The sequence below is a fragment of the Salvelinus fontinalis genome, chromosome 16 (assembly GCF_029448725.1).
Source record: "Salvelinus fontinalis isolate EN_2023a chromosome 16, ASM2944872v1, whole genome shotgun sequence".
Lineage (NCBI taxonomy): Eukaryota > Metazoa > Chordata > Actinopteri > Salmoniformes > Salmonidae > Salvelinus > Salvelinus fontinalis.
Genome location: NC_074680.1, coordinates 42,753,027 through 42,776,031, shown reverse-complemented (window position 1 = coordinate 42,776,031; position 23,005 = coordinate 42,753,027). Strand labels below are relative to the sequence as shown.

At 44.3% G+C, this 23,005-nt stretch overlaps 1 protein-coding gene across 1 annotated transcript in view; it reads left to right on the top strand.

Annotated features, from left to right (window-relative positions):
- Positions 1-23,005, top strand: part of LOC129813206 (neurexin-3a-like) — a 789,442-nt gene that overhangs the window by 231,681 nt on the left and 534,756 nt on the right. The window contains exon 11 of the mRNA XM_055865477.1: positions 16,216-16,419. Within this exon, the coding sequence (XP_055721452.1) occupies positions 16,216-16,419 (204 nt within the window). The remainder of the gene's footprint in view (positions 1-16,215; positions 16,420-23,005) is intronic.

The following is a 23,005-nucleotide window of genomic DNA, read 5'->3' as shown; positions in this document are numbered from 1 at the left end:
CTCTCTCCCATCTCTTTACTTTACTCTCTCTCACTCCCAATCTCTCTCTCTTCCCGTCTCTCTCTCTCTCTACCTGTCTCTCTCCCCATCTCTCTCTATCTTCTGTCTCTCTCTCTCTCCCATCTTTCTCTTTTTCACTCTCTCTCTCTCTTTCTTCCTGTCTCTCTCTCTCTTTTTCCCTCCTGTCAAACTCCCCCCCCCCCTTCTCCCCCCTCTCTCTGTCACCCCTCTGACTGCATTGTAGCGTATTGGTGAGTATGGACTCTGCTTCCACTATGTGGTTGTTTGTGACTCTGCAGTCTCTCTCCCCCAGCACATCTGAGAATCCCAGAGGACAGTTTAAGGGCATGTAGCATCTTAGGGATACACACACAGACATAAATAAAGAAGAGCCCTTTAGAGGTCTGTCGTGGTTCTGAACCACTGCAAAGATAGAGGTCAGTCGTGGTTCTGAACCACTGCAGAGGTAGCCATGAGAGACAAACATCTCACTAACGTCTCCCTGTTTTTTATGAAATGGAGCTGCATTCATCCATATTCAATTGTCTTGGAATCAGAGTCTGATTTGAAGTCATATACTGTGATGAACATTGTTGCCGGGGTTTACGATTTGAATCCCAGACTCTATTTTTTGAATGTTTTTCTCTCAGTTGACGTCAATCAGTGGTGATTATTTGTGGCACAGCGCCCACAGGGGACCAAATATGATAAATGTGTGTGTCTCCCTAATCCTGACTTTGTAGTGTGTGTGTGTGTGTGTGTTTGGGGGGGGGGGGGGGGGTCTAATTTAATCCACTTGCGGGCACTAAGGACTGGGACCTTGAAATAGCTGTGGCGTTTTGCTGTTGCTACCACTTGTGAAGGCGACTAGACTCCAACTAGATTCCCTTAGAGGTTATAGTAAAGAAGTACAGCTGTGTGTGTGACTGTGTGTGTGTGTGACTGTGTGTGTGTGACTGTGTGTGTGACTGTATGTGTGTGTGTGTGTGTGTGTGTGTGTGTGTGTGTGTGTGTGTGTGTGTGTGTGTGTGTGTGTGTGTGTGTGTGTGTGTGTGTGTGTGTGTGTGTGTGTGTGTGTGTGTGTGTGTGTGTGTGTGTGTGACTGTGTGTGTGTGTGTGTGTGTGTGTGTGTGTGTGACTGTGTGTGTGTGTTCCTGTGTGTTCATGTGTGTGTGTGTGACTGTGTGTGTGTGACTGTGTGTGTGACTGTATGTGTGTGTGTGTGTATGTGTGTGTGTGTGTGTGTGTGTGTGTGTGACTGTGTGTGTGTGTTCCTGTGTGTTCATGTGTGTTCCTGTGTGTGTTTTTCTAGATCCTATATGAGCACGCCTGTTAGATCAACTAAAAGCTATGACTCGGCAGCCCTCATAGAGAGTTTCCCAGATTGCCATGAAATCCTCTAAGCTTTTATCGTAATTGTACCTTCTCTTTCCTGTGTAATGTGTGAGGTAATTATGCAACATGGAGCCGACTTTAAAATCAGTCTACCTTTCCCTTCCTCTCATGTTCATATTTTTCATCAGCAATGACTTACTATTTGATCTGCACACTCTCAGATGCACACATACTGTATACAAACACATATTCACACACACACACACACACACACACACACACACACACACACACACACACACGCACACGCACACGCACACGCACACGCACACACACACACACACACGTATAAACACACACGCATACACATGCACACACACGCACATTTTTACACACACACACATATGCACACACACGCATACACGTGCACACACACACACACACACATATGCACACACACGCATACACGTGCACACACACACACACATATGCACACACACATATGCACACACACACACACACACACACACACACACACACACACACACACACGCTGCCATGTTGATATCCAGAATTAGCACGGGCCTATTGACTTTGAAAGGGAGCTGATGACTGTTCCGCCCAGTGATGTAGTCGAGTCACTAAACCTCGAGTCCTGGTCCAGTCCCACGGCCACATTCAGTAGGCTACTGGTAATGTTAGCAGGGCCACGTTCAATGACTCTTGTGTAGCGTCATAGAACCCTTACCTTCTAATGACTCTTGTGTAGCGTCATAGAACCCTTACCTTCTAATGACTCTTGTGTAGCGTCATAGAACCCTTACCATATAATGACTCTTGCATAGCGTTATAGAACCCTTACTTCTAATTTAAATGTTTTATTTCACCTTTTATTTAACCAGCTAGGCTGGTTGAGAACAAGTTCTCATTTAAAACTGCGACCTGGCCAAGATAAAGCAACGCAGTGCGACACAAAACAACACAGTTACACATGGAATAAACAAACATACAGTCAATAATACAATAGATAAAAGTCTATGTACAGTGTGTGCAAATGAGGTAAGATAAGGGAGGTGAGACAATAAATAGTTCAAAGTAGCGAAATAATTACAATTTAGCTATTAAACACTGAAGTGATAGATGTGCAGATGATGAATGTACAAGTAGAGATACTGGGGTGCAAAGGAGCAAAAAGAAAATAATAGTATGAGGATGAGGTAGTTGGATGGGCTATTTACAGATGGGCTATGTACAGGTGCAGTGATCTGTGACCTGCTCTGACAGCTGGTGCTTAAAGTTAGAGAGGGAGATATGAGTCTCCAGCTTCAGTGATTTTTGCAGTTCGTTCCAGTGATTGGCAGCAGAGAACTGGAAGGAAAGGCGAACAAAGGAGGAATTGGCTTTGGGGATGACCAGTGAAATATACCTGCTGGAACGCGTGCTACGGGTGGGTGCTGCTATGGTGACCAGTGAGCTGAGATGAGGCGGGGCTTTACCTAGCAAAGACTTATAGATGACCTGGAGCCAGTGGGTTTGGCGACAAATATGAAGTGAGGGCCAGCCAACGAGATCATACAGGTTGCAGTGGTGGGTAGTATATGGGGCTTTGGTGACAAAACGGATGGCACTGTGATAGACTGCATCCGATCAAGGATCGGCAGGATAATCAGTTTTACGAGGATATGTTTGGCAGCATGAGTGAAGGATTGTTTTGTTGCGAAATAGGAAGCCGATTCTAGATTTAATTTTGGATTGGAGATGCTTAAAACTTCTTATGGATCCCTTCGTGCGCCAATCCCTTTTGCGGGATCGATTTGACAACACCCAGTGAAATTTCAGTGCACCAAATTCAAAAACAGAAATACTCATAATAAGAATTCATAAAACATACAGGTGTTATACACTGCTCAAAAAAATAAAGGGAACACTGAAATAACACATCCTAGATCTGAATGAATGAAATATTCTTATTAAATACTTTTTTCTTTACATAGTTGAATGTGCAGACAACAAAATCACACAAAAATTATCAATGGAAATCAAATTTATCAACCCATGGAGGTCTGGATTTGGAGTCACACTCAAAATTAAAGTGGAAAACCACACTACAGGCTGATCCAACTTTGATGTAATGTCCTTAAAACAAGTCAAAATGAGGCTCAGTAGTGTGTGTGGCCTCCACGTGCCTGTATGACCTCGCTACAACGCCTGGGCATGTTCCTGATGAGGTGGCGGATGGTCTCCTGTGGGATCTCCTCCCAGACCTGGACTAAAGCATCCGCCAACTCCTGGACAGTCTCTGGTGCAACGTGGCGTTGGTGGATGGAGCGAGACATGATGTCCCAGATGTGCTCAATTGGATTCAGGTCTGGGGAACGGGCGGGCCAGTCCATAGCATCAATGCCTTCCTCTTGCAGGAACTGCTGACACACTCCAGCCACATGAGGTCTAGCATTGTCTTGCATTAGGAGGAACCCAGGGCCAACCGCACCAGCATATGGTCTCACAAGGGGTCTGAGGATCTCATCTCGGTACCTAATGGCAGTCAGGCTACCTCTGGCGAGCACATGGAGGGCTGTGCGGCCCCCCAAAGAAATGCCACCCCACACCATTTTTATTTATTTTTATTTTATTTTACCGTTATTTTACCAGGTAAGTTGACTGAGAACACGTTCTCATTTGCAGCAACGACCTGGGGAATAGTTACAGGGGAGAGGAGGGGGATGAATGAGCCAATTGTAAACTGGGGATTATTAGGTGACCATGATGGTTTGAGGGCCAGATTGGGAATTTAGCCAGGACACCGGGGTTAACACCCCTACTCTTACGATAAGTGCCATGGGATCTTTAATGACCTCAGAGAATCAGGACACCCGTTTAACGTCCCATCCGAAAGACGGCACCCTACACAGGGCAGTGTCCCCAATCACTGCCCTGGGGCATTGGGATATTTTTTAGACCAGAGGAAAGAGTGCCTCCTACTGGCCCTCCAACACCACTTCCAGGAGCATCTGGTCTCCCATCCAGGGCCTGACCAGGACCAACCCTGCTTAGCTTCAGAAGCAAGCCAGTAGTGGTATGAAGGGTGGTATGCTGCTGACCATGACTGACCCACCGCCAAACCGGTCATGCTGGAGGATGTTGCAGGCAGCAGAACGTTCTCCACGGCTTCTCCAGACTCTTTCACGTCTGTCACATGTGCTCAGTGTGAACCTGCTTTCATCTGTGAAGAGCACAGGGCGCCAGTGGCGAATTTGCCAATCTTGGTGTTCTCTGGCAAATGCCAAACATCCTGCATGGTGTTGGGCTGTAAGCACAACGCCCACATGTGGACGTCGGGCCCTCATACCATCCTCATGGAGTCTGTTTCTGCCTGTTTGAGCAGACACATGCACATTTGTGGCCTGCATGAGGTCATTTTGCAAGGCTCTGGCAGTGCTCCTCCTGCTACTCCTTGCACAAAGGCGGAGGTAGCGGTCCTGCTGCTGGGTTGTTGTCCTCCTACGGCCTCCTCCACGTCTCCTGATGTACTGGCCTGTCTCCTGGTAGCGCCTCCATGCTCTGGACACTACGCTGACAGACACAGCAAACCTTCTTGCCACAGCTCGCATTGATGTGCCATCCTGGATGAGCTGCACTACCTGAGCCACTTGTGTGGGTTGTAGACTCCGTCTCATGCTACCACTAGAGTGAAAGCACCGCCAGCATTCAAAAGTGACCAAAACATCAGCCAGGAAGCATAGGAACTGAGAAGTGGTCTGTGGTCACCACCTGCAGAACCACTCCTTTATTGGGGGTGTCTTGCTAATTGCCTATAATTTCCACCTTTTGTCTATTCCATTTGCACAACAGCATGTGAAATGTTTTGTCAATCAGTGTTGCTTCCTAAGTGGACAGTTTGTTTTCACAGAAGTGTGATTGACTTGGAGTTACATTGTGTTGTTTAAGTGTTCCCTTTATTTTTTTGAGCAGTGTACATCGGTTTAAATATGAACTTCTTGTTAATCCAGTCGCATTGTCAGATTTAAAAAATTCTTTTTCGGCAAAAGCAGACAATGCCATTATCTGTGGACAGCGCCCAGCATACCAACACATGAAAATCAGAGTTCAACCAGGCAGGTGCTACACAAAAGTCAGTAATAACGATATAATTCATGCCTTACCTTTGAAGATGTTCTTCTGTTGGCACTCCAAAATGTCCCATAAACATCACAAATGGTCCTTTTGATCGATAAATTGCTTCTTTATATCGCCAACATGTTCATTTATTGGCACGTTTGATTTAGAAAAACACCGGTTCCAACTCGCCCAACATGCAGAGTATCTAATAAGTTACCTGGAAACTTCGTCCAAACATTTCAAACAACGTTCCTAATCCAAATGTATGAATCCTAAAACGTAAATAATCGATAACATTTTAAACGGGAAATACTGTGCTCAATACCGGACGAAAACAAAGTGAAGCACGTTCCAGGTCGTGCGCACCAAAACATTAGAGAGCACTTGGAGTGACACATGGAAATAACAGGGCTACTTCTTCAATTCTCAAAGGAAAAACATCAACCAATTTCTAAAGACTGTTGACATCTAGTGGAAGCCATAGAAACTGCAAACATATTTCTATTAAAAAGCGATTGCCATAGAAATAAAATGGAAAACAGATTGAGCTCAAAAATGTTTTTCCCTGGATGGATTGTCCTTGGGGTTTCGCCTGCCAAATCAGTTGTTACACTCACAGACATTATTAAAACAGTTATAGAAACTTCAGAGTGTTTTCTATCCAAATCTACTAATACTATGCATATCCTAGCTTCTGGGCCTGAGTAGCAAGCAGTTTACTTTGGGCATGCTTTTCATCTGGATGTGAAAATACTGCCCCTAGCCCAAAGAGGTTTTAATGTGAGTCTGGAAAGAGAGATTACAGTCTAACCAGACACCTATGTATTTGTAGTTGTCCACATATTCTAGGTCAGAACCGTCCAGAGTAGTGATGCTGGACGGGCAGGCAGGTGCGGGCAACGATCGGATGAAGAGCATGCATATAGTTTTACTTGCATTTTTAAGAGCAGTTGGAGGCCACGAAAGGATTGGCATTGAAGCTCGTCTGGAGGTTAGTTAAACTCAATGGTGCTATTGTTTTTAATATTGTGGTCGTGACTGGTGGGGAAGCAAGAAAATCACCTGCGTGATGTGTACAATGGAAGGTGGCGCCGGAGTGGACATTTTTTACATTTTAGCAGACGCTCTTATCCAGAGCGACTTACAGTAGAGTGCATACATTTTATTACATTTTTACATACTGAGACAAGGATATCCCTACCGGCCAAACCGTCCCTAACCCGGACGACGCTATGCCAATTGTGCGTCGCCCCACGGACCTCCCGGTTGCGGCCGGCTGCGACAGAGCCTAGGCGCGAACCCAGCCCAGCCTGGGCGCGAACCCAGAGACTCTGGTGGCACAGCTAGCACTGCGATGCAGTGCCCTAGACCACTGCACCACCCGGACCCTGTCATTGCTTGCTCCCCGTCAATTGCCACTGCAAAAATATGTATTAGACAAAATATTTTAGTCGCTACTTTTGATAACTAAATGAACACTGACACACATGGTCAACAGGACAGGGGAGTCATTGGGAACAGTAGAGTCTAGTTGTCATGGCGTCTATTGGCTGTCTCAGGGGAGACTGACAGTAAAATGAACATGGATTGGTTCTTAATTAATCTATGGCAATTATTTTCCTTACTGGAGAGCACATTTGCAGCATTTGTCCATTACACAGAACAGGTCATCTGAATAGATATCTCGGAGAGGCTGACATGCACAGATATGCACGCTCACACACACACCCCCACAGAAACACACAAACACAAACACATACACAGACACACTCAGATATGCACACACACAGACATACACACAGACATACACACACACACACACACACAAACACACACACACACACACACACACACACACGCACACACACAGACACACACACACACACACACAGACACACACAACACAGACACACACACACATACACAGACACAGAAAGATATGCACACACAAACACAGACACACACAGATATGCACACACACACCCACATACTCACAGACACACACACACACACACACACGCTCACACACACACACACACACGCATATACACGCACACAGACACACATAAACACATAAACACAAAGACAGACACTTACATGCTCACAGACATCCAGCTCAGTGTTTTAGGACAATATAATCAGATAGTTCTAAATGAATGATTTAAAAGTCACAACAGTATTCCTCTGTCACCGAATCACAATCTCAGATCCATGCTCCGGCTTCCTGATTAAGCATTCCTTCCTGGTCTACTTCATCATCGATAAGTTAATTGACATTCCATCTAACCTAAGGTCGATGTCCGTGGCCCCGTAGAAATGTAAATTGCATTAAAAAAAGAATCTCCCAAAAATCCCTGTCAGTTTAAACTAGAGATATTTGCCTTTTTGCATTAGATGCCTCTTTATCCACCGATGTAGCACTTCCTCGTCTACGGTGAAGGTGACAGAGCTACAGCGGTGTTTGTCAGACCATGAGACATCCCGAAAAATCGGTCTTCTCACAAAATCCTCTGTAGCGTCTGAACGGTTTAGCTACTAAACTATCGAGACTCTCACAAACATGTACATGTGGGTTGTTTTTCTCTAGGACATCCGCCTCACAGGACTCGTCTGTCTCTAGGACATCCGCCTCACAGGACTCGTCTGTCTCTAGGACATCCGCCTCACAGGACTCGTCTGTCTCTAGGACATCCGCCTCACAGGACTCGTCTGTCTCTAGGACATCCGCCTCACAGGACTCGTCTGTCTCTAGGACATCCGCCTCACAGGACTCGTCTGTCTCTAGGACATCCGCCTCACAGGACTCGTCTGTCTCTAGGACATCCGCCTCACAGGACTCGTCTGTCTCTAGGACATCCGCCTCACAGGACTCGTCTGTCTCTAGGACATCCGCCTGACAGGACTCGTCTGTCTCTAGGACATCCGCCTCACAGGACTCGTCTGTCTCTAGGACATCCGCCTCACAGGACTCGTCTGTCTCTAGGACATCCGCCTCACAGGACTCGTCTGTCTCTAGGACATCCGCATGCCTCACAGGACTCGTCTGTCTCTAGGACATCCGCATGCCTCACAGGACTCGTCTGTCTCTAGGACATCCGCATGCCTCACAGGACTCGTCTGTCTCTAGGACATCCGCATGCCTCACAGGACTCGTCTGTCTCTAGGACATCCGCCTCACAGGACTCGTCTGTCTCTAGGACATCCGCCTCACAGGACTCGTCTGTCTCTAGGACATCTGCATGCCTCACAGGACTCGTCTGTCTCTAGGACATCCGCCTCACAGGACTCGTCTGTCTCTAGGACATCCGCCTCACAGGACTCGTCTGTCTCTAGGACATCCGCATGCCTCACAGGACTCGTCTGTCTCTAGGACATCCGCATGCCTCACAGGACTCGTCTGTCTCTAGGACATCCGCATGCCTCACAGGACTCGTCTGTCTCTACGACATCCGCATGCCTCACAGGACTCGTCTGTCTCTAGGACATCCGCATGCCTCACAGGACTCGTCTGTCTCTAGGACATCCGCATGCCTCACAGGACTCGTCTGTCTCTAGGACATCCGCATGCCTCACAGGACTCGTCTGTCTCTAGGACATCCGCATGCCTCACAGGACTCGTCTGTCTCTAGGATATCCGCATGCCTCACAGGACTCGTCTGTCTCTAGGACATCCGCATGCCTCACAGGACTCGTCTGTCTCTAGGACATCCGCATACCTCACAGGACTCGTCTGTCTCTAGGACATCCGCATGCCTCACAGGACTCGTCTGTCTCTAGGACATCCGCCTCACAGGACTCGTCTGTCTCTAGGACATCCGCCTCACAGGACTCGTCTGTCTCTAGGACATCTGCATGCCTCACAGGACTCGTCTGTCTCTAGGACATCCGCCTCACAGGACTCGTCTGTCTCTAGGACATCCGCATGCCTCACAGGACTCGTCTGTCTCTAGGACATCCGCATGCCTCACAGGACTCGTCTGTCTCTAGGACATCCGCATGCCTCACAGGACTCATCTGTCTCTAGGACATCCGCATGCCTCACAGGACTCGTCTGAAGGTTCCCTGGTAACAGTTGAAAACATGAATGGAAGTACATTGCCTTCCCGAAAGTATTCAGACCCCTTGACTTTTTACACATTTTGTGACGTTACAACCTTAACTCTAAAATGGATCAAAGACAAATACACTGTACCCATAATGACAAAGCAAAATCAGGTTTTTAGAAATGTTTGCTAATGTATTAAAAATAAAAACAGAAATACCTCATTTAAATAAATATTCAGCCCTTTTGCTATGAGACTTGAAATGGAGGTCAGGTGCATCCAAGAATATGATGGTCACTCTGACAGAGCTCCAGAGTTCCTCTGTGGAGATGGGAGAAACTTCCAGAAGGACAACCATTTCTACAGCACTCCACCAATCAGGCCATTATGGTATAGTGGCCATACGGAAGACACTCCTCAGTAAAAGGCACATGACAGCCTGCTTGGAGTTTGCCAACAGGCCCCTAAAGACTCTCAGACCTGATGAAACTAAGATTGAACTCTTTGGCCTGAATGCCAAATGTCACATCTGGAGGAAACCCTACAGTGGAACATGGTGATGGCAGCATGGTGATGGCAGCATGGTGATGGCAGCATGGTGATGGCAGCATGGTGATGGCAGCATGGTGATGGCAGCATGGTGATGGCAGCATGGTGAAGACAGCATGGTGAAGGCAGCATGGTGAAGGCAGCATGGTGATGGCAGCATGATGGTGGCAGAATGGTGGTGGCAGCATGGTGATGGCAGCATGGTGAAGGCAGCATGGTGATGGCAGCATGGTGATGGCAGCATGGTGAAGGCAGCATTCTGGTGGCAACATGGTGATGGCAGCATGGTGATGGCAGCATGGTGAAGGTAGCATTGTGGTTGCAGCATGGTGATGGCAGCATTGTGAAGGCAGCATTGTGGTGGCAGCATTGTGGTGGCAGCATGGTGAAGGCAGCATGGTGAAGGCAGCATGGTGAAGGCAGCATGGTGAAGGCAGCATTGTGAAGGCAGCATTGTGAAGGCAGCATTGTGGTTGCAGCATTGTGGTGGCAGCATGGTGAAGGCAGCATGGTGAAGGCAGCATGGTGGTGGCAGCATGGTGGTGGCAGCATGGTGATGGCAGCATGGTGATGGCAGCATGGTGATGGCAGCATGGTGAAGGCAGCATGGTGATGGCAGCATGGTGATGGCAGCATGGTGATGGCAGCATGGTGAAGGCAGCATGGTGATGGCAGCATTGTGGTGGCAGCATTGTGGTGGCAGCATTGTGGTGGCAGCATTGTGGTGGCAGCATGGTGAAGGCAGCATGGTGAAGGCAGCATGGTGAAGGCAGCATGGTGATGGCAGCATGGTGAAGGCAGCATTGTGGTTGCAGCATTGTGGTGGCAGCATGGTGAAGGCAGCATGGTGAAGACAGCATGGTGATGGCAGCATGGTGGTGGCAGCATGGTGAAGGCAGCATGGTGAAGGCAGCATGGTGAAGGCAGCATAGTGATGGCAGCATGGTGAAGGCAGCATTGTGGTGGCATCATTGTGGTGGCAGCATGGTGAAGGCAGCATGGTGAAGACAGCATTGTGGTGGCAGCATTGTGAAGGCAGCATGGTGATGGCAGCATGGTGATGGCAGCATGGTGGTGGCAGCATGGTGGTGGCAGCATTGTGGTGGCAGCATGGTGGTGGCAGCATGGTGGTGGCAGCATGGTGAAGGCAGCATGGTGATGGCAGCATGGTGATGGCAGCATGGTGAAGGCAGCATGGTGATGGAGGCATGGTGATAGCAGCATGGTGAAGGCAGCATGGTGAAGGCAGCATGGTGATGGCAGCATGGTGAAGGCAGCATTGTGGTTGAATCATTGTGGTGGCATCATGGTGAAGGCATCATGGTGAAGTTAGCATGATGGTGGCAGCATGATGGTGGCAGCATTGTGGTGGCAGCATTGTGGTGGCAGCATTGTGATGGCAGCATGGTGAAGGCAGCATGGTGAAGGCAGCATGGTGAAGGCAGCATGGTGATGGCAGCATGGTGATGGCAGCATGGTGAAGGCAGCATTGTGGTGGCAGCATGGTGAAGACAGCATGATGGTGGCAGCATTGTGGTGGCAGCATTGTGGTGGCAGCATTGTGGTGGCAGCATTGTGAAGGCAGCATGGTGATGGCAGCATGGTGATGGCATTATGGTGATGGCAGCATGGTGGTGGCAGCATGGTGAAGGCAGCATGGTGATGGCAGCATGGTGATGGCATTATGGTGATGGCAGCATGGTGGTGGCAGCATGGTGATGGCAGCATGGTGAAGGCAGCATTGTGGTGGCAGCATTGTGGTGGCAGCATCATGCTGTGGGGATCTTTGTCAGCAGCAGGGCCTGGGAGACTAGTCAGGATTGAAGCAAAGATGAATGGGGCAAAGTACAGAGAGATTATTGATGAAAACCTGCTCCTGAGTGCTCAGGACCTCAGACTGGGGTGAAGGTTCACCTTCCAACAGGACAACGACCCTAAGCACACTGCCACGACAACGCAGGAGTGGCTTCGGGACAAGTCTCGGAATGTTCTTGAGTGGTCCATTCAGAGCCCGGACCTAAACCCGATTGAACATCTCTGGAGAGACCTGAAAATAGCTGTGCAACAACACTCCCCATCCAACCTGACAGGGCTTGAGAGGTTCTGCAGAGAAGAATGGGAGAAACTCCCCAAATACAAGCTTGCAGCATCATACCCAAGAAGGCTTGAGGATGTAATCGCTGCCAAAGGTCCGCAACAAAGTACTGAGTAAAGGGTCGGAATGCTTACATAAATGTGAAATTTCCAGTTTTCTTTTCTAATCAATTAACAAATGCTTTGTCATCATGCTTTGTATTGTGTGCAGATTGATGACAAAAAAAACACATTTTAATCTATTTTAGAATAAGGCTGTAAGGTAACAAAATGTGGAACGAGTCAAGGGGTCTGAATACTTTCCAATTGCACAGTGTACGGAGAGTGTTTTGTGACAAAAATAAGTGGTTAAATACATGTAAAAAAATATATATTAATATAATTTCCTCATCGTTTTTATATCTCTAAGATATAGGACAGACACATCAGAACACACTTGCCTACGATGATTTATTGGGGACTATCGGTTCCATGTAGTGAATCTGTTATTAAATGCTTGTGTATGGGCGAATAGAACTAATGCCAAATAAAATTGTTCATCAAATGTATTTATTTTTATATTTATACTTCAAGGGATTTTAAAATTCAAAATCAAATAGCTAAATGATCCTTGGTATGACCTTCTTAAAACAATTCCATATAGCTTAGTAGAACCCCCCACTCCCCGCTCCAGCTTAAACAGGGTTTAGACTCTTGTGTTAAATCTCTTTGTTGATTCAATTGGCCAAATCTCTGGTGGCAAGGTGGCTTTGTAACCTCATTACTAGCTTTAATTACCACTTTCAGTGAGCCACAGGATTGGATAAGCTCTGTGTTAATAATGTATAAACATCGGAGAGTGTCCTTGGTTAATGTAACAGGTCTATAATGTTAGAGATATAATATGAACAGAAAAGAACAGAATAACAACAAATGATATGTCTATACTGTACAGTACCAGTCAAACGTTTGGACGCAGCTACTCATTTAAAGGTTTTTCTTTATTTTTACTCTTATCTACATTGTGGAATAATATTGAAGACATAAAAACTATGAAATAACACTTATGGAATCCATTTAGTAAGCTAAAAAGTGTTAAAATATATTGTATATTTTAGATTGAGAATTGAGATCCTTCACAGTAGCCAGCCTTTGGCTTGATGACAGCTTTGCACACTCTTGGCATTCTCTCAACCAGCTTCATGAGGTAGTCACCTGGAATCCATTTCAATTAACAGGTGTGCCTTGTTAAAAGTTCATTTGTGGAATTTATTTCCTTCTTAATGCTTTTGAACCAATCAGTTGTGCTGTGACGTGGTAGGGTTGGTATAATGAAAATAGCCCTATTTGGTATAAAAGACCAAGTCCATATTATGGCAAGAACAGCTCAAATAAGCAAAGAGAAACGCCAGTCCATATTTTATCCAACGTGACTTACAGTCATGCGCGCCTACATTAGATGGAGTAGAAATTGAAGTAGAAAGATTGACAGTATCCATACTCTCCCATCACGTCCTCTCTGCATCCTTTCCTTCATATCAAACAAATGTTAAACCAAGACCAAGGCCTCTTTTCACAAAGTTTCTCAGAGCAGGAGTGCTATTCTCGGATCAGGCGCTTCCTCTTAATAATTATGAATTAAAAGGCACAGCTGATCCTAAGAGTTTTGAAGATAGCATACATACAGCATCTGAATACTGGCCCAGTTGTGAAAAGTGAAAGATTGAGGTGAAGGAACTAATCTCAGACTATTGTGAATGAATGAATTAATTAAATAAGTATTTTTTCGAGTCAAATAGCCAGTTGGATTGACACATAAACAAACAATAGAACAGTGAAATGATTCGCAGTAGCACATCTTCTGGTGTTCTGTGCAGTGCGCACCGCAAAATATACATTTATAGTAGTAGATAAGGTTACCCAAGCAATAATAATAACCCTCAAGCAGTAAAACTAACAACTAAATCAATACAGATAAATGAAACCTGGTCCGGCACAGAGAGAAGAGTCAAGCCTGAGACTGCACTCAATCTATACCCTTTGCTATACATCTGGAATGAAATGTGTCATTTAATTATAGATTTTTTTGTTCCAGGATTTATGTCAAAAATGTAAAATCAGCAAACGGAAATACACAGTGAACAAAGATGTCCTTCTCCTCATTGCTCAGCCACATAATGCCAGAATAGCTGGTGTTTTTTTCCTGTGGAAGACAACCTGCCACTCTGTCTATCATGTGAACACTTCACAGTGACGTGCCTGTCTGTCTGTCCCTCAGGGCTCTGTAGCTCTGTCAGTTAGTATCAATCTGGCAGTCTCTTACTGGGCTATTAAACCTCTCTGATCTCTCTTCACACTCAACCAGAGACATGATATCAGGAGGTGTTTCATCTCTCTGTTTCAACTCTATTTTGGCTCTTTATCTCTCTCTCTCTCTTTCTCTCTTTATATCTCCCTCTATTTTAATGTCTCTCTCTCTTTATATGTCCCTCTATTTTAATTTCTCTCTCTCTTTATATCTCTCTCTATTTTAATACATCTCTCTCTCTCTTTCTCTCTCTCTCTATTTTAATATATATCTCTCTCTCTTTCTCTCTTTATATCTCCCTCTATTTTAATGTCTCTCTCTCTTTATATCTCTCTCTATTTTAATATATCTCTCTTTATATCTCTCTATTTTTATATCTCTCTATTTTAATATCTCTCTATCTCTCTCTCTCTTATATTGTCTTGCTCTATCACTTTCCCCTTTTCACTCTCTCCCAACAAACTCTTGCACCTTACCTCTTTCCTTCTCTCTCCATCTCTCTACCTTTACCTCAATATTCCACCCCCCTCTTCCCATCTCTCTTCCCCCTCCCCCTCTTTCTCTCTCTACTCCCCCCCCTTTTCTTGCTCTTCTCCCTCTCTCTCGCTCTCTCCCTGGTTCTGTCTTCATTGTACCTTGAGGTGTCTCCTCACTCGTCTCTCCTCTATCCTATTGCATTTGGTATGATGGGTATAAATGTAGCTTTGGGAAGAGCAGCTCATGGTACATAATAAAATATTGATCGGGATGTAATTGTAGAGTTTGTCAGCAGTTGCTTTGCCCCTGCGTTGAGGGAGGGTGTGTGTGTGTGTGTGATTCCCGGGTGGAGTTTTTACACCTGAGGACTAAAGGAGTGTTTGTGTCTATTGGCTGGATGCCAGGAAGTGATTGATAGAAAGAGGGAGAGAGAGAGAGCAAGAGAGGAAGAGAGAGATTATCTACTTCACTTCCTTTGGCAATGTTAACATATGTTTCTCATGCCAATAAGCCCCTTGAATTGAATTGAGACAGAGACAGAGAGAGAGAGAGAAAGAAAGAAAGAGGGGTGAGAGAGAGAGAAGTGGGGACATCAGTAGATGTAGGGTAGTACAGTGTGTCTCCTTGTTTTCCTCTGTAAAGCCGTCTCTGCAAGAGCAGCTGTTTCACGGCCCATTTACTGCGTTTCCATGCAGCGCTGCCCCACTCTCATCTCTACGGTGTGGAGACAGGTATCGGAGGAGCTGGGGAGGTATAATAGCGTGGGTGTTTGTGTGTTCCGTCTTAAGCCCATTACTTGTACCTAAGCCATCATCTGTGTGCAAATGAGTCCAGTTGAAGGTGCTATCAGGGAGATCACAGCATGCTGAAGACAGATGTACTGTGAAAGAGAAAACAGTACATTGAATGAGTCTCTCCTGAAGAGAGTGATGATGGGAAACTTGCAATGGGGAAAAGCATGGGGAGCGTGTGTCTGTATGTGAGCGTGCACGTGACAATGTCATGTTGTTATGTTGTGGATTTCTCAACCTAAACAAGATGTGTGACAGTAGATGTTGTGTCTAACACATTTATATCCTCTCTGTCTGTCTGTCTGTCTGTCTGTCTGTCTGTCTGTCTGTCTGTCTGTCTGTCTGTCTGTCTCTCTGTCTCTCTGTCTCTCTGTCTCTCTCTCTGTCTCTCTCTCTGTCTCTCTCTCTGTCTCTCTCTCTGTCTCTCTCTCTGTCTCTCTCTCTGTCTCTCTCTCTGTCTCTCTCTCTGTCTCTCTCTCTCATTCTGTCCCCCCCTCCCCCTTGCTCTCCCCCATGACAGAGGCGTCGATCTTGAGTTATGACGGCAGCATGTACATGAAGGTGGTGATGCCCCAGGTGATGCACACGGAGGCAGAGGACGTGTCTCTGCGTTTCATGTCCCAGCGGGCCTACGGCCTTCTCATGGCCACTACCTCGCGAGACTCGGCCGACACGCTGCGTCTAGAGCTGGACGGGGGCCGGGTCAAGCTCACGGTCAACTTAGGTATCGTATTACACTACCGACTAAACCACGTGGTGAAAAACGTGGCTCTCTCTTTCTCTTTTCCTTTACTGTCTCCATCCCTCCATTTCTTCTCTTTGCCTTTGTACAATTTTTATTTTGTCGTTGTTTTATTTATAGAGTAAAGGACAGCAATCATTTATGGAGTAGTAAGAAACAAATATTGTTTATTTTATTTTTGTTTGCATGGACATTATTGTGATCTGTTTCATGAGATATTGATTGAATAAGACTCTTCATCGAACTTACTATACATTTTAACTAATTCACTTTTTTTCCATTATTTAAGCTGCTTCATTCTGAAAGTTATTGTCACTGACAAACATGCTGTCTGGCCCATCTTTTGAACAGATAAAACATAGCCATTTTCATAGTCCTGTAAGAAAACAATTTTTGAGACAGTCAAAGCAACGAGATATAAAGGTATATTTTCATTTAAAGTCTGAGTAGCACACTACTGCTAAATAGAACACTACCACTAAACAGAACACTACTGCTAAACAGAATACTACTGCTAAACAGAACACTACCACTAAACAGAACACTACCACTAAACAGAACACTACCACTAAACAGAACACTACTGCTAAACAGAACACTACCACTAAACAGAACACTACCGCTAAACAGAACACTACTGCTAAACAGAACACTACCGCTAAACAGAATACTACCGCTAAACAGAACACTACCGCTAAACAGAACACTACCGCTAAACAGAACACTACCGCTAAACAGAACACTACCACTAAACAGAACACTACCGCTAAACAGAACACTACTGCTGAACAGAACACTACTGCTAAACAGAACACTACCACTAAACAGAACACTACCACTAAACAGAACACTACCACTAAACAGAACACTACTGCTAAACAGAACACTACCACTAAACAGAACACTACTGCTGAACAGAACACTACCACTAAACAGAACACTACCACTAAACAGAACACTACTGCTAAACAGAACACTACCACTAAACAGAACACTACTGCTAAACAGAATACTACTGCTAAACAGAACACTACCACTAAACAGAACACTACTGCTAAACAGAACACTACCACTAAACAGAACACTACCACTAAACAGAACACTACCACTAAACAGAACACTACTGCTAAACAGAACACTACCACTAAACAGAACACTACCGCTAAACAGAACACTACTGCTAAACAGAACACTACCGCTAAACAGAACACTACCACTAAACAGAACACTACCACTAAACAGAACACTACCACTAAACAGAACACTACCACTAAACAGAACACTACTGCTAAACAGAACACTACCACTAAACAGAACACTACCACTAAACAGAACACTACTGCTAAACAGAACACTACCACTAAACAGAACACTACCACTAAACAGAACACTACCACTAAACAGAACACTACCACTAAACAGAACACTACTGCTAAACAGAACACTACCACTAAACAGAACACTACCACTAAACAGAACACTACCACTAAACAGAACACTACTGCTAAACAGAACACTACTGCTAAACAGAACACTACCACTAAACAGAACACTACCACTAAACAGAACACTACTGCTAAACAGAACACTACTGCTAAACAGAACACTACCGCTAAACAGAACACTACTGCTAAACAGAACACTACCACTAAACAGAACACTACTGCTAAACAGAACACTACCGCTAAACAGAACACTACTGCTAAACAGAACACTACCACTAAAAAGAACACTACCGCTAAACAGAACACTACTGCTAAACAGAACACTACCGCTAAACAGAACACTACCACTAAACAGAACACTACTGCTAAACAGAACACTACCGCTAAACAGAACACTACCACTAAACAGAACACTACTGCTAAACAGAACACTACTGCTAAACAGAACACTACTGCTAAACAGAACACTACCACTAAACAGAACACTACCGCTAAACAGAACACTACTGCTAAACAGAACACTACTGCTAAACAGAACACTACTGCTGAACAGAACACTACCACTAAACAGAACACTACTGCTAAACAGAACACTACCACTAAACAGAACACTACTGCTGAACAGAACACTACTGCTAAACAGAACACTACTGCTAAACAGAACACTACCACTAAACAGAACACTACTGCTAAACAGAACACTACTGCTGAACAGAACACTACCACTAAACAGAACACTACTGCTAAACAGAACACTACTGCTAAACAGAACACTACTGCTAAACAGAACACTACCACTAAACAGAACACTACTGCTAAACAGAACACTACCACTAAACAGAACACTACTGCTAAACAGAACACTACTGCTAAACAGAACACTACTGCTAAACAGAACACTACCACTAAACAGAACACTACCACTAAACAGAACACTACCACTAAACAGAACACTACTGCTAAACAGAACACTACTGCTAAACAGAACACTACTGCTGAACAGAACACTACTGCTAAACAGAACACTACTGCTAAACAGAACACTACCACTAAACAGAACACTACTGCTAAACAGAACACTACCGCTAAACAGAACACTACTGCTAAACAGAACACTACTGCTAAACAGAACACTACCACTAAACAGAACACTACTGCTAAACAGAACACTACTGCTAAACAGAACACTACTGCTAAACAGAACACTACTGCTAAACAGAACACTACTGCTAAACAGAACACTACTGCTAAACAGAACACTACTGCTAAACAGAACACTACTGCTAAACAGAACACTACTGCTAAACAGAACACTACTGCTAAACAGAACACTACCACTAAACAGAACACTACTGCTAAACAGAACACTACTGCTAAACAGAACACTACCGCTAAACAGAACACTACCGCTAAACAGAACACTACCACTAAACAGAACACTACTGCTAAACAGAACACTACCACTAAACAGAACACTACTGCTAAACAGAACACTACTGCTAAACAGAACACTACTGCTAAACAGAACACTACTGCTAAACAGAACACTACCACTAAACAGAACACTACTGCTAAACAGAACACTACCACTAAACAGAACACTACCACTAAACAGAACACTACTGCTGAACAGAACACTACTGCTAAACAGAACACTACCACTAAACAGAACACTACTGCTAAACAGAACACTACCACTAAACAGAACACTACCACTAAACAGAACACTACCACTAAACAGAACACTACTGCTAAACAGAACACTACTGCTAAACAGAACACTACTGCTAAACAGAACACTACTGCTAAACAGAACACTACTGCTAAACAGAACACTACCACTAAACAGAACACTACTGCTAAATAGAACACTACTGCTAAACAGAACACTACTGCTAAACAGAACACTACCACTAAACAGAACACTACCACTAAACAGAACACTACTGCTGAACAGAACACTACCACTAAACAGAACACTACCACTAAACAGAACACTACTGCTGAACAGAACACTACCACTAAACAGAACACTACTGCTAAACAGAACACTACTGCTAAACAGAACACTACCGCTAAACAGAACACTACTGCTAAACAGAACACTACTGCTAAACAGAACACTACTGCTAAACAGAACACTACCACTAAACAGAACACTACCACTAAACAGAACACTACTGCTAAACAGAACACTACTGCTGAACAGAACACTACCACTAAACAGAACACTACCACTAAATAGAACACTACCGCTAAACAGAACACTACTGCTAAACAGAACACTACTGCTAAACAGAACACTACTGCTAAACAGAACACTACTGCTGAACAGAACACTACCGCTAAACAGAACACTACCACTAAACAGAACACTACCACTAAACAGAACACTACTGCTAAACAGAACACTACCGCTAAACAGAACACTACCACTAAACAGAACACTACCACTAAACAGAACACTACTGCTGAACAGAACACTACCACTAAACAGAACACTACTGCTAAACAGAACACTACCACTAAACAGAACACTACTGCTAAACAGAAAACTACTGCTAAACAGAACACTACTGCTAAACAGAACACTACCACTAAACAGAACACTACCACTAAACAGAACACTACCACTAAACAGAACACTACCACTAAACAGAACACTACCACTAAACAGAACACTACCACTAAACAGAACACTACTGCTAAACAGAACACTACCACTAAACAGAACACTACTGCTAAACAGAACACTACTGCTAAACAGAACACTACTGCTAAACAGAACACTACCACTAAACAGAACACTACTGCTGAACAGAACACTACCACTAAACAGAACACTACCACTAAACAGAACACTACCGCTAAACAGAACACTACTGCTAAACAGAACACTACTGCTAAACAGAACACTACTGCTAAACAGAACACTACCGCTAAACAGAACACTACCACTAAACAGAACACTACCACTAAACAGAACACTACTGCTAAACAGAACACTACCACTAAACAGAACACTACTGCTAAACAGAACACTACCACTAAACAGAACACTACTGCTGAACAGAACACTACCACTAAACAGAACACTACCACTAAACAGAACACTACTGCTAAACAGAACACTACCACTAAACAGAACACTACCACTAAACAGAACACTACCACTAAACAGAACACTACTGCTAAACAGAACACTACCACTAAACAGAACACTACTGCTAAACAGAACACTACCACTAAACAGAACACTACTGCTAAACAGAACACTACTGCTAAACAGAACACTACTGCTAAACAGAACACTACCACTAAACAGAACACTACTGCTAAACAGAACACTACCACTAAACAGAACACTACCACTAAACAGAACACTACCACTAAACAGAACACTACCACTAAACAGAACACTACCACTAAACAGAACACTACTGCTGAACAGAACACTACTGCTAAACAGAACACTACCACTAAACAGAACACTACTGCTAAACAGAACACTACCACTAAACAGAACACTACCACTAAACAGAACACTACCACTAAACAGAACACTACTGCTAAACAGAACACTACCACTAAACAGAACACTACTGCTAAACAGAACACTACTGCTAAACAGAACACTACCGCTAAACAGAACACTACCACTAAACAGAACACTACTGCTAAACAGAACACTACTGCTAAACAGAACACTACCGCTAAACAGAACACTACTGCTAAACAGAACACTACCACTAAACAGAACACTACTGCTAAACAGAACACTACTGCTAAACAGAACACTACCGCTAAACAGAACACTACTGCTAAACAGAACACTACCACTAAACAGAACACTACTGCTAAACAGAACACTACTGCTAAACAGAACACTACTGCTAAACAGAACACTACTGCTAAATAGAACACTACTGCTAAACAGAACACTACTGCTAAATAGAACACTACTGCTAAACAGAACACTACTGCTAAACAGAACACTACCACTAAACAGAACACTACCACTAAACAGAACACTACTGCTGAACAGAACACTACCACTAAACAGAACACTACTGCTAAACAGAACACTACCACTAAACAGAACACTACTGCTAAATAGAACACTACTGCTAAACAGAACACTACCACTAAACAGAACACTACTGCTAAATAGAACACTACTGCTAAACAGAACACTACCGCTAAACAGAACACTACTGCTAAACAGAACACTACTGCTAAACAGAACACTACTGCTAAACAGAACACTACTGCTAAACAGAACACTACTGCTAAACAGAACACTACCGCTAAACAGAACACTACTGCTAAACAGAACACTACCACTAAACAGAACACTACTGCTAAACAGAACACTACTGCTAAACAGAACACTACCACTAAACAGAACACTACTGCTGAACAGAACACTACCACTAAACAGAACACTACCACTAAACAGAACACTACTGCTAAATAGAACACTACTGCTAAACAGAACACTACTGCTAAACAGAACACTACTGCTAAACAGAACACTACTGCTAAACAGAACACTACTGCTAAACAGAACACTACCACTAAACAGAACACTACCACTAAACAGAACACTACTGCTGAACAGAACACTACCGCTAAACAGAACACTACTGCTAAATAGAACACTACTGCTGAACAGAACACTACCACTAAACAGAACACTACTGCTAAACAGAACACTACCACTAAACAGAACACTACTGCTAAATAGAACACTACTGCTAAACAGAACACTACTGCTAAACAGAACACTACTGCTAAACAGAACACTACTGCTAAACAGAACACTACCACTAAACAGAACACTACCACTAAACAGAACACTACTGCTAAACAGAACACTACTGCTAAACAGAACACTACCACTAAACAGAACACTACCACTAAACAGAACACTACCACTAAACAGAACACTACCGCTAAACAGAACACTACCGCTAAACAGAACACTACTGCTAAACAGAACACTACCACTAAACAGAACACTACCGCTAAACAGAACACTACTGCTAAACAGAACACTACCGCTAAACAGAACACTACTGCTAAACAGAACACTACTGCTAAACAGAACACTACTGCTAAAC